The sequence below is a fragment of the Rhinoraja longicauda genome, chromosome 37 (genome assembly GCF_053455715.1).
Source record: "Rhinoraja longicauda isolate Sanriku21f chromosome 37, sRhiLon1.1, whole genome shotgun sequence".
Lineage (NCBI taxonomy): Eukaryota > Metazoa > Chordata > Chondrichthyes > Rajiformes > Arhynchobatidae > Rhinoraja > Rhinoraja longicauda.
The window spans coordinates 3,434,515-3,447,999 of NC_135989.1; the positions used below are offsets into that span (position 1 = coordinate 3,434,515).

The 13,485-nt window shown below is 43.9% G+C and overlaps 1 protein-coding gene across 2 annotated transcripts in view; it reads left to right on the forward strand.

The window, feature by feature from the left end:
- farsa (phenylalanyl-tRNA synthetase subunit alpha) overlaps nt 1-11,297 on the forward strand; it is a 61,214-nt gene extending 49,917 nt beyond the window's left edge. The window contains exons 13-14 of one of the 2 annotated variants that reach the window (XM_078429512.1): nt 8,399-8,478; nt 10,161-11,297. In XM_078429512.1, coding sequence (XP_078285638.1) covers nt 8,399-8,478; nt 10,161-10,171 — 91 coding nt within the window. In that variant the 3' untranslated portion in view covers nt 10,172-11,297. The remainder of the gene's footprint in view (nt 1-8,398; nt 8,479-10,160) is intronic. The other variant, XM_078429511.1, reaches the window with a different exon arrangement.
- The last annotated feature ends 2,188 nt before the right edge of the window (nt 11,298-13,485 follow it).

The window sequence follows — 13,485 nt, forward strand, 5'->3', positions numbered from 1 at the left end:
GTGAGAATAGGAATGGAGTGAGGTGGAGGATAAATACGTGGCTGAGGAACTGGTGCAGGGAGCAGGGTTTCAAGTTTCTGGATCATTGGGACCTCTTCTGGGGGAAGTATGACCTGTACAAAAAGGACGGGTTGCATCTGAACCCGAGGGGAACCAATATCCTGGCGGGGAGATTTGCTAAAATAACTGCGGAGACTTTAAACTAGTACGGTTGGGGGGAGGGACTCAAACACAGATAGCTAATAGGCAGTGTGTGAGGCAGGAGGCAGAAAAGGGAAACACTCAGACCCAATATGTAGGAGGGAAAGAAGGGAAAAGAAATTAACTGAGAATAAGAAATGATGGGTCCCTTAAATGTGTATATTTTAATGCTAGGAGCATTGTAAGAAAGGTGGATGAGCTTAGAGCCTGGATTGACATCTGGAAGTATGATGTTGTGGCGATCAGTGAAACATGGTTGCAGGAGGGTTGCGATTGGCAATTAAATATTCCAGGATTTCATTGTTTCAGATGTGATAGAATCGGAGGGGCAAGAGGTGGGGGTGTTGCATTGCTTGTCAGGGAGGATATCACAGCAGTGCTTTGGCAGGACAGACTAGAAGGCTCGATTAAGGAGGCTGTTTGGGTGGAACTCAGAAATGAGAAAGGTTTAGCAACACTTATAGGGGTGTATTATAGACCGCCAAATAGGGAACGAGAATTGGAAGAGCAAATATGTAAGGAGATAGCAGATATTAGTAGTAAGCACAGAGTGGTGATTGTGGGTGATTTCAATTTTCCGTATATAGACTGGGAATCACATTCTGTTAAAGGGCTGGATGGTTTGGAGTTTGTAAAATGTGTGCAGGATAGTTTTTTGCAGCAATACGTAGAGGTGCCTACCAGAGAAGGGGCAGTGTTGGACCTCCTGTTAGGAAATGAGATGGGTCAGGTGACGGAGGTATGTGTTGAGGAGCACTTTGGGTCTAGTGATCATAATGCCATTAGTTTCAATATCATTATGGAGAAGGTCAAATCTGGACCAAGGGTTGAGATTTTGGATTGGAGAAAGGCTAATTTTGAGGAGATGAGAAAGGATTTAAAAGGAGTGAAATGGAAATTGTTGTTTTATGAAAAGGATATAATAGAGAAATGGAGGATATTTAAAGGTGAAATTTTGAGAGTACAGAGTCTTTATGTCCCTGTTCGGTGGAAAGGAAAGAATAATAATTTGAAAGAGCCATGGTTTTCCAGGGAAATTGGACACTTGGTTCGGAAAAACAGGGAGATATACAATAAATATAAGCGGCAGGGAGTAAATGAGGTTCTTGAGGAATATAAAGAATGTAAAAGGAATCTTAAAAAGGAAATTAGAAAAGCGAAAAAAAGATATGAGGCTGCTTTGGCAAGTAATGTAAAAGTAAACCCCAAGGGGTTCTACAGATATGTCAATAGCAAAAGGATAGTGAGGGATAAAATTGGTCCATTAGAGAGTCAGAGTGGACAGCTATGTGCTGAGCCGGAAGAAATGGGGGAGATATTAAACAATTTCTTTTCTTCGGTATTTACCGAGGAGAAGGATATTGAATTATGTGAGGTAAGCGAAACAAGTAGTGTAGTGATAGAAATTCGGAGGATTAAAGAAGAGGAGGTACGGACACTTTTGAAGAATATAAAAGTGGATAAGTCTCCAGGTCCTGATAGGATATTCCCTAGGACATTGAGGGAAGTTAGTGCAGAAATAGCAGGGGCTATGACGGAAATATTTCAAACGTCATTAGAAACAGGGATGGTGCCGGAAGATTGGCGCATTGCGCATGTTGTGCCTTTGTTTAAAAAAGGTTCTAAAAGTAAACCTAGCAATTATAGACCTATTAGTTTGACGTCTGTGGTGGGAAAATTAATGGAAAAGATACTTAGGGACAATATATATAATTATTTGGATAATCAAGGCCTGATTAGAAACAGTCAACATGGATTTGTGCCTGGAAGGTCATGTTTGACTAATCTTCTTGAATTTTTTGAAGAGGTTACCAGGGAAATTGATAAGGGCAAGGCTGTGGATGTTGTCTATATGGACTTCAGTAAGGCATTTGACAAGGTTCCACATGGAAGGTTGATTAAGAAGGTTAAATCGTTGGGTATTAATAGTGAGGTTGCAAGATGGATTCAACAATGGCTGAATGGGAGATACCAGAGGGTAACGGTTGACAATTGTATGTCAGGTTGGAGGCCAGTGTCTAGTGGAGTGCCCCAAGGATCTGTGTTGGGTCCACTGTTGTTTGTCATTTACATTAATGATCTGGATGATGGTGTGGCAAATTGGATTAGTAAATATGCAGATGATACTAAGATAGGTGGAGTAGTTGATAGTGAGGTAGATTTTCAAAGTCTACAGAGAGACTTGGGCCTTTTGGAAGGGTGGGCTGAAAGATGGCAGATGGAGTTTAATGCTGATAAGTGTGAGGTGCTGCATTTTGGTAGGACAAATCAAAATAGGACGTACAGGGTAAATGGTAGGGAATTGAGGAATGCAGTGGAACAGAGGGATCTGGGAATAACTGTGCATTGTTCCCTGAAGGTGGAATCTCATGTGGATAGGGTGGTGAAGAAGGCGTTTGGTATGCTTGCCTTTATAAATCAGAGCATCGAGTATAGAAGTTGGGATGTAATGTTGAAATTGTACAGGGCATTGGTGAGGCCAAATCTGGAGTATGGTGTGCAGTTCTGGTCGCCAAATTATAGGAAGGATGTCGACAAAATGGAGAGGGTACAGAGGAGATTTACTAGAATGTTGCCTGGGTTTCAGCACTTAGGCTACAGAGAGAGGTTGAACAGGTTGGGTCTTTATTCTTTGGAGCGTAGAAGGTTGAGGGGGGACTTGATAGAGGTTTTTAAAATTTTGAGAGGGACGGACAGAGTTGACGTGGGTAGGCTTTTCCCTTTGAGAGTGGGGAAGATTCCAACAAGGGGACATAGCTTCAGAATTGAGGGACAAAGGTTTAGGGGTAACATGAGGGGGAACTTCTTTACTCAGAGGGTTGTGGCTGAATGGAATGGGCTTCCGGTGGAAGTGGTGGAGGCTGGCTCGATTTTATTATTTAAGAGTAAATTGGATAGGTATATGGATAGGAGGGGATTGGAGGGTTATGGTCTGAGTGCAGGTAGATGAGACTAGGTCAGGGAGAATGGTCGGCGTGGACTGGTAGGGCCGGACAGGCCTGTTTCCATGCTGTAGTTGTTATATGTTATATGTTGCGTGCTAACCAGTCAGCGGAAAGACAATACATGATTACAATCGAGCCGTCCACATTGTACAGATACAGAATAAAGGGACTAACGTTTAGTGCAAGAAGGTTCGGTAAGTCCAGTTTAATCCAGTAAGATTCAATCAAAGATGATCCGAGGGTCTCCAATGAGGTAGAGATTAGTTGAGGACTGCTCTCTAGTAGGTGATAGGATGGTTCAGTTGACTGATAACAGCGGGGAATAAACTGTCCATGAATGAATGAATGAATGAATAAGTTTATTGGCCAAGTATACATATACAAGGAATGTGCCTTGGTGCTCCGCGCACAAATGACAACACAAACATACAGTTAACAATTAAGAATAAAGCATAAACACATCAAAACAATAAGGATACAACATTACGGTCTAAAAATGTGGGTGAAAATAAACCAGAGCAAAAAAGAGACTCCAGACTTTGGTTATTGAGTAGAACTATCACTCGTGGAAAAAAAGCTGTTTTGATGTCTGGCTGTGGCTGCTTTGACAGTCCAGAGTCGCCTTCCAGAGGGAAGTGCTACAAAGAGTTTGTGGCCAGGGTGAGAGGGGTCAGAGATGATCTTGCCCGCTCGCTTCCTGGCCCTTGCAGTGTACAGTTCGTCAATGGGGGAAAGGTTGCAGCCAACAACCTTCTCAGCTGTGCGAACGATGCGTTGCAGCCTCCGGATGTCGTGCTTGGTGGCTGAGCCAAACCAGACCATGATGGAGAAGGTGAGGACGGACTATGGAGTTCTCACACTTCTGTACCTCTTGCCTGATGGGAGAGGGGAGAAGAGGGAGTGGCCGGGGTGAGACTGGTCCTTGATGATGCTGCTGGCCTTGCCGAGGCAGCGTGAGGTGTAGATGGAGTCAATGGGAGGGAGGTTGGTTTGTGTGATGGTCTGGGCTGCGTCCACAATTCTCTGCCATTTCTTGCGGTCTTGGGTGGAGCGGTTCCCAATCCGTGCTGTGATGCATCCCGGTAAAATGCTTTCAATGGTGCATCTGGAAAAGTTGGTGAGAGGGTGTTGGGGATGTGCTGAAAGTGCTGCCAGGGGTGGTGGTGGAGGCAGGTACAATATTGGTGTTTAAGAGGAATCTAGATAGCCACATGGATACGCAGGCAAAGGAGAGGTATGGATCAGTGATGTTTCGGGTTGGGACCCTTCAGAACTAGGAAACTGGTTTCATGGGCTACGCCTGGTTATATGACCCAGAGACCTGATTCATGCTGCAGCTGATTGTCCTGATATTGAGTGCCAATGAGAAGTGTTCCCTTTCTATACTGAACCCTTCTGATTTTCTTGTTTAATCGCTCCAATTACTCTAAAGTAACAGAATTGCGGACAGCCGGAAAGGGAACATTGCAACCTACATGCCCCTTCCCTCATGACAAGCTGGTGTGCACAGATTTTGTTTGCACTTCAGTCCAATCATCACCTCCTTTCCCGTTTCACATGTTTAGCTTTGAAAATAAAATTCACTTACCACAACAGCTGTGTAAAATGCCAGTGGGACGAGGTTTTCCGATTGTAATTTTTGTGCATATGGGCTCTGGTGCAAACTAGCAGTAGTTCCTGAATCCACATACCCGAAACGTCACATATTCCTTTTCTCCAGAGATGCTGTCTGACCCACTGAGTTACTCCAGCTTCTCGTGCCTACCTTCGGTTTAAACAAGCATCTGCAGTTCCTTACTACACATACTAAATAGTCCAGGCTGGATTGTCTTCAACCAAATTCCACCATTTCCTTCAGACTTTAGAGATACAGCGCGGAAACAGGCCCTTTGGCCCACCGAGTCGGTGCCGACCAGTGATCACCATGTTCACTAACACCATCCTACACATTAAGGACAATTTTACTGAAGCCAATCAACCTACAAACCCGTACGTCTTTGGAGTGTGGGAGGAAACTGGAGAACCCAGAACAAAACCACATGGTCACAGGGAGAACGCACAAACTGCGTACAGACAGCACCCGTAGTCAGGATCGAACGCGGGTCTCTGGCGCTGTGAGGTAGTAGCTCTACTGCTGTGTCACTGTGCTGTCCTGGTGTATGTTTTTTTTAAAGTATAATGCACTAACAAAGAACATTCTCCACAAACACCAATATCATACATCATCAATCCATGTTCTCCAGAGATGTTGACCTTTTGAGTTACTCTAGCACTTTGTCTTTCAATGTGATAGTGTTTTTAAAAAAAAAGTTTTTTTAAGGCAAATATGCTCGGTTAACGAATTCCCTTTCCTTTGAAACCGTGCTGTCGTGTCTGTTACGTACACCTGAACCAAATCTTGGAGAGGGTTTAACATTGGTGTCCAAAATGCAGCATCACTTATAGTGCAGCGTTTCCTTAAATTGGGTTGGGGGCTGAAGCCTGTGAACTGTGGCCTGAGTGCATTACCTTCTAACTGGGATGAGAGTTTACAACCCACTGATCCTCAGCTCACACACGGACCCAAAGAAAAGGAAGAGTGAGGATGGAGATGTTATTTGAGAAGTTTGATGAGCAAAGTAACATTTTAAGGAGGGTGAGGAAGGGGGACTGTAGATGTGAACACTGTGTCGCCATCATATCAGTGCCCCTATTGTTGGTTGCGCAGCGGTAGAGTTGCTGCCTCACAGCGCCGGAGACCCGGGTTTAATTCTGTCTGTACGGAGTTTGTACGTTCTCCCTGTGACTGCATGGGTTTTTTCTAGGTGCCTCCAGTTTCCTCCCACACTCCAAAGACATACAGGTTTGTAGGTTAATTGGCTTTGGGAAAAAATGTACATTGCCTCTAGTGTGTAGGATAGTGTTTGGGGATCCCTGGTTGGCAGACTTGGTGGGCTGAAGGGCCTGTTTCTGCACTGACTTTAAACTAAACTAAAGTTAGAAGCTTTCTGTGCATATTTGCCTTCAATCCCAGCTGTGCTCATACAGCAGTAAGTTGAGCTGTAATATTTCCTATACACCTAGTAAACCTTGACACCTACTTCACGGTAGCCATGGTGGCGCAGCGGTAGAGTTGCTGCCTCACAGCGACTGCAGCACCAGAGACCCAGGTTCCATCCCCACTGCCGGTGCTGTCCGTACAGAGTTTGTACGTTCTCCCCGTGACCTGTGGGTTTTCTCCGAGATCTTTGGTTTCCTCCCACACTACAAAGACGTGCAGGTTTGTAGGTTAATTGGCTTGGTGTAAATGTAAATTGTCTCAAGTGTGTGTGGGATAGTGTTAATGTGCGGGGATCGCTGGCTGGCGCGGACTCTGTGGGCTGAAGGGCCTGTTTCCACGCTGTATCTCTAAACTAAATAAATGAAACTAAACGAAAGCAAATGAGAAAAGGAAATGAAATATCTTTAAAAAAGAGAAGACTACAAACAGATAACGCTTAGTCATAATTCTCTTACTGGAACTTTAAAAATAGTTGCTTTCAATTATGCTTTTTTAAGACATAGTGACCTCGAAGCAAGAGTCATGGCAGACAACTCTTTGATAATCTTTGGGAAATATATGATCAGGTCTCCTGCATTGCTTCCTCGCGGCAAATGTAGAATAGCATCAGCTGTGTCCGTATGTTTTACCTAATTAACAGTCCCTGAATATAGTTGGCGCCAAGACAGGGGAGCATTGGGACCCAGCCAAGAGTGAGAAGCACCTTGGGGGCTGTTTGCAGTCACTGGACCCACAGTTCAATTCAAAGAATGTCCTCTGTACCTCAACAAAAACATATTACATCAATGGTCCAACTCCATTTATAAATACTGCAGACACATTCACCCGATTGTGTTTCCTACAAGGCAACAAGCCATAGCATTGACTTGTAACTTTATAAGTGCTGTCAGCAGCTTCAAATAAGGGCCAGGATCGATTATTTAATTCCCTGATTGAGGATTTACTGATATAGCGAATTAAAAGTAATTTGTCCTTAACTCCTCATAGTTGCCATTGTCGCCAGAAGTCTCTCTCTCCTTCAACTAAAATTAAAGGTGAAATGTTATGCAATTAAAAGTGAAGTTTTCAAGAATTCTAAAACAACTTTATTTTGTACCTGGTTTCTCTGATCGCCACGATAATTCCAGGCTTATCAGGTAGACGGATCAGCTGTTTCTAAAGAGGAGAAGTATTAAGTCCCATTGGGATGTTTAATTATCAACCCTGGTGATCTTGGTGAAACGTTCCGAAGGTATTTATTCACAAAATGCTGGAGTAACTCAGCAGGTCAGGCAGCATCTCAGGAGAGAAGGAATGGGCGACGTTTCGGGTCGAGACCCTTCTTCAGACCCGAAACGTCGCCCATTCCTTCTCTCCTGAGATGCTGCCTGACCTGCTGAGTTACTCCAGCATTTTGTGAATAAATACCTTCGATTTGTACCAGCATCTGCAGTTATTTTCTTACACTTGGTGAAACGTTCCGATTCTTCTCGGCAGCCATGACCCTGGTTGGTCCAGGAAGGCTCTGGAACAAAGGTGGACCTGTAGGATGTACTGGTGTTTGGTTTAACGAGTGGCAACCTGTGAGAACTCCGAACTAAGGCATGTCACAAGCCATAAAGTTGCTAGACCCTATCTTTGATCTTCACTAATTCAGCCAAACCAGCACGAAATGTAACTGGTCAAATAGCCCGAGAGGGAGCAGATGAGAATTTCTTGTATTATTGTGTTGAATTCTTGTGATCTGGAAGACACTGTCCAAAAGAGCGGTGGAAAAATATTTATTTTTAACCATCAAAAAGGAATTGGATAAGTACTTAGCAAGGAGTGGAACTAATATGCAAGTCTTTCAAAGAGGTAGCACAGGTATTCTCGACCACTTGTCCTCCTGCGTTATAAGATTTTATTTGATTCTTGCACAATGTGATCACCAAATAACTTTCAGCAGCATTAAACTAGTACAAGTTTTGTTCATTGACAGAGCACACATTGTATCATAATTCAATTTTACATTTCATAATGTAAAGCGGGTAGATGTTTAATGCACGGTGGTGTAGCGGTAAAGTTGCTGCCTCACAGCACCAGAGACCCGGGTTCCATCCTGACTACGGGTGCTGTCTGTATAGAGTTTACGTTCGCCCCGTGACATTATTGGTCGCTCAGTCCGCCTGGATCTATCTGATCTCCCGGTTGACAAACACTTCCTATTCCCACATTGACCTTTCTGTCCTAGGCCTCCTCCATTGTCAGTGAGGCCAAACGCAAATTGGAGGAACAGCATCTCAGTTCGTTTGGGCATCTTACAACCCAGTGGTATGACATTGATTTCTCTCACTTCAAGTAACCCCTGCATTCCCTCTCTCTACATCCCTCCCACACCCAATTCATACCAGCTTCAAAGTCGTCTCCAAATTTGAGGAAGGATATTCTTGCTATGGAGGGCGTGCAGCGTAGGTTCACTAGATTAATTCCCGGAATGGCGGGACTGTCGTATGTTGAAAGGCTGGAGCGATTGGGCTTGTATACACTGGAATTTAGAAGGATGAGGGGGGATCTTATTGAAACATATAAGATAATTAGGGGATTGGACACATTAGAGGCAGATAACATGTTCCCAATGTTGGGGGAGTCCAGAACAAGGGGCCACAGTTTGAGAATAAGGGGTAGGCCATTTAGAACGGAGATGAGGAAGAACTTTTTCAGTCAGAGGGTGGTGAAGGTGTGGAATTCTCTGCCTCAGAAGGCAGTGGAGGCCAGTTCGTTGGATGCTTTCAAGAGAGAGCTGGATAGAGCTCTTAAGGATAGCGGAGTGAGGGGGTATGGGGAGAAGGCAGGAACGGGGTACTGATTGATAGTGATCAGCCATGATCGCATTGAATGGCGGTGCTGGCACGAAGGGCTGAATGGCCTACTCCTGCACCTATTGTCTATTGTCTTGTTGAGTCTCATTGTCAGTACTCGTTCTCACCTAACAAACAGCTAACAATGGCCTGTTTCCTTGATCATTGTTACCTTTTTTGCATATCTTTCATTCATTTGTTCTGTATCTCTCTACATCACCGTCTATATCTCGTTTCCCTTTCCACCGACTCTCAATCTGAACAAATACGTTCCGAAGGTATTTATTCACAAAATGCTGGAGTAACTCAGCAGGTCAGGCAGCATCTCAGGAGAGAAGGAATGGGCGACGTTTCGGGTCGAGACCCTTCTTCAGACCCGAAACGTCACCTATTCCTTTTCTCCAGAGGTGCTGCCTGACCCGCTGAGTTACTCCAGCTTTTTGTGTCTATCTTCGTTTAAACCTGCATCTGCAGTTCCTTCCAACACATTTCATCCAGTTGCTACTGTTTCCTCTCACACTCCAAAGACATACAGATTTGTAGGTTGATTAGCTTTGGTAAAACATTTCCAATTGTCCCTAGTGTATGTAGGATAGTACAGGGTGATCACTGGTCAGTGTGGACATGATGGGCCAAAGGGCCTGTTTCCACGCTGTATCTCTAAAGTCTGTAAAGCTGAGTAATCTCTGGCGTGGAATCTGCTAGTTAACTCCATGGTACTCGTGTTTAGGATTTCACGGGTGCAATTGTCACCAGTCCTCAATTAAGTGTTAAACATTTTTTATTCTACCCTAAAGACTTATATGTAATGTTCATTAACATTGTTAGCCTTTAAAACATCAATCCATGACCGTGTTTAAACCATGTTGTAGGAATGAACTGCATGAAGATAGACACAAAAAGCTGGAGTAACTCAGCGGGTCACACAGCATCTCTAGAGAAAAGGAATAGGTGGCGTTTCGGGTAAAGAAGGGTCTTGACCTGAAATGTCATCTGTTCCTTTTCTCCAGAGATGCAGCCTGACCCGCTGAGTTACTCCAGCTTTTTGTGTTTAAACTAAAATATGTTGGTTTAGTTCTACTGTTTGTTTGATTAGACCATTTTGTTTGCCAACTATGAATGTAAGATGCTGGATCTTATTTTATTTCCTCCTAGACCAACGATGATCAAGTACGGAATCAACAACATCCGTGAGCTTGTGGGGCACAAGGTGGACTTGCAGATGGTGTACGACAGCCCAGTGTGCCGCCTGGCCTCCTAGCGTTCAGCATCAGACACGCACAGCAAGACACTTGAAGTGTGTGCTTGACACTTTAGCCTCAGCAAGGTTTCACTTTAATTCAGTACAGGGACTGTGGGGGAACAAGAATCAAAGCGTTTGGCTTTGGAGCTCGGGGCACATCATACTGTTGTTCAAGCATGTCATTCCCGCTGCCTCGAGCACTCCTGCAAAATGTTAACGCAAGTCGTCGCAGATGCTGGAATCTGGAGCAATAATAAGAGCTAGATTAACTCAGTAGATGCTCCCGAGCAGCATCTTGGGAGGCAGAGGCATAGTCCACTACAGTTGCGAATGCTGCTTGACCCACTGAGTCCCTGCAAAATATCGGGGCCTCTTGTTCTGTTATTTTATATTCGTATTTGATGGTTCCAAAAGCCTGACAAGTTTGCACATCTGTGAAAATATGTGCTTGGAACAGAAAAGGAAGCTAAAGTTATCTTGCAGGTTAGACACGAGGAACTGCAGAGGCTGGAATCTTGAACAACACACAAAGTGCTGAAGGAACTCGTGGGGGTCAGGCAGCACCTGGGTAGGGAATGGGTAGGGTAGGCACCAGTGTTTCAGGTCTAGAGACTGAAGAAACGTCCAGACCAGAAATGTCGTCTGTCTTCTCTGTCCACAGATGCTGCCTGACCCGCCGAGTCCTTCCAGTAATTTGTGTTTTCCTTGCAGGTTAATTGGAGCACGTCACCTTAAAGTTACAACTGTAATCTAAACTCCACTGATTAGTGTCAATAGGGATCATTGTTCTGTAACGATTAGTCCCCAGCTGCTTAATTAAAAGAAAATCAATCTCGGTATGAAGTAATGAAACCTTCGAAGGTGAGATGGTGTTTTTGGTCATGGTGGAGCCTGCCTTGTTGATTGCATTGGAAGGCTGTAGCTTTAGCACACGCGTCATTGTCATGCCTTAACATACCTTAACATATCAAGGAGTCCGCTTGTGACATCTGTCTTATTTCAGAAAATGGAAATTGTAAATCTAATGCAATAAATGGAGCAAATCTGAAGTGTATTCCATGGTGCTTTTCTCTGTCAACCAGACATTCCTTCTACAGAAGGTTGGTTTATATTCGAGTGATGGAATGAGTGCAGACTCCGCTACTACTTCAAAGATGTCACATCAACCCACCAAGTCCTGCCGACCAGTGATTCCCGTACACTTGCACTATCCTACACACACTAGGGGGAATTTACAATTTTACCAACGCCAATTAACCTACAAACCTGTACATCTTTGGAGTGTGGGAGGAAACCGGAGCACCCGGAGAAAACCCACGTGACCAGAGGGAGAACTTACAAACTCCGTACAGACAGCACTAGTGGTCAGGATGGAACCCGGGTCTACGGCACTGAAAGGCAGCAACTTTACCGCTGCACTTACCTGGCCCTTGGCAAACCTGCTAACCCAAAATCGACCCATTCAGGGTAACATCTACATAAAGTAATTAGTACACTTACCAAATCATATGCCAAATGTTGACGCCATAAAAGCCTATATGATCAGCTTTGTGTATGTGCTAGAAGGCATCAAATTCAACCAACTCTCCCAGGCTGAGTAATAGCACTTAGATATTTGCTGGTGGTTGGCATATTAGGGATCCACTGCAAGCTGGCTCTTTTGAAACAGGCCACACTGACCTTCGATCGCCTGTTCACACTAGTTCTATGTTATCCCACTTTCTCATCCCTGCACACTAGGGGCTATTCTCAGAGGGCTAACTTACATACAAACCCGCACGTCTTTGGGAAGCATGGGAAACGGGAGCACCAGGGTCACAGAGAAAACGTGCAAACATCACACACAGACAGCATCCGAAGTCAGGATCGTACCAGAGTCTACGGCGCTGAGAGGCAGCAGCTTTACCATCGTGCTGCCCTCTGGGGACAGTCTATTTGAAGCTGTCACACAAGTGTTTCGTGATTCCATTTCTAACAGAGACGTGTTTTATTTGCGTGCCTTTTCACATGCCTTACCATGAGTGTTAAAACCATTAGTCCATTAAACATCTGCAGTCCCAACCTTTCATGGTCACCCACCAATACTTGGATCAGTGGACAACCCTTCATCTCTCCAACCCTCAAGAACCAGGGGACACAGTCTAAGAATAAAGGGGAGGCCATTTAAAACTGAGGCGAGAAAAAACTTTTTCACCCAGAGAGTTGTGAGTTTGTGGAATTCTCTGCCACAGAAGGCAGTGGAGGTCAATTCACTGGATGAATTTTAAACAGTCAGATAGAGCTCTAGGGGTTATTGATTGTGGATGATCAGCCATGATCGTAATGAATGGCGGTGCTGGCTCGAAGGGCCAAATGGACTCCTCCTGCACCTATTTTCTATGTTTTTATCTGTGGTATCAGATGAGCTAGTACATCTTCAGAGGGTGCAACCTTGCTGCAATTCAGAGAACAATGTGTGGGTAAAATCAAAGCACGACTGCTAGGGACTCAATAATTACATAAACGTTTATTTTCTTTACAAAATATTGAGTGTATATAGACAGATATAGAGTAAGTATCGCGAAGCAAGAGTGGTTAATAAAGGACATCTCTGAATGGAAACTTTTGGAGTTGCATCTAGGAAGTTGGAAGTCAGGAAGGACACCACACAGTAAGGTGGACTTCACAAGATATTATGCTATATTAAATTCAAATTGGCGAGAGGATACAGCTATTTTTAAATAGACTTTCCTTTGCCAGCAATAGTCATTATTGTATTAAATGACGGTTACAACTGGTGGAATTGCTTTGAAGTTCACCAATAATATCTGCAACAACATGCATGAAAACAGTTCAGATTTTAGAATTAAAATTAAGCAGAATTTAGCAGGACTTTGCATTTTTAGTGTTAGGTATAGATGCAGAAAACTGCGGCAGATGCCGAAGTGATACTGAGGATGAAATGATACCGTAAATTAATGCTAATTTGTAAAATGGAAGGAAGGCTTTCAAAGTGGGAATGTTACTGAAGCTTATAAAATATTCAAAGATTAATGAGGTTAAGACAAGTATTACTTTTAAATAAGTCAAAATATTGAATGCAATATCTGAGTGAAAGAATAGCTTTATACAAAAGAGTCAAGAGAGTTTATTTGTCATGTGCAACAGATATGAACCTGAACAATGTAATTAGTTTAGTTTAGTTTAAAGATACAGCATGGAAACTGACCCTTCGGCCCACTGTGTCCGCACCGACCA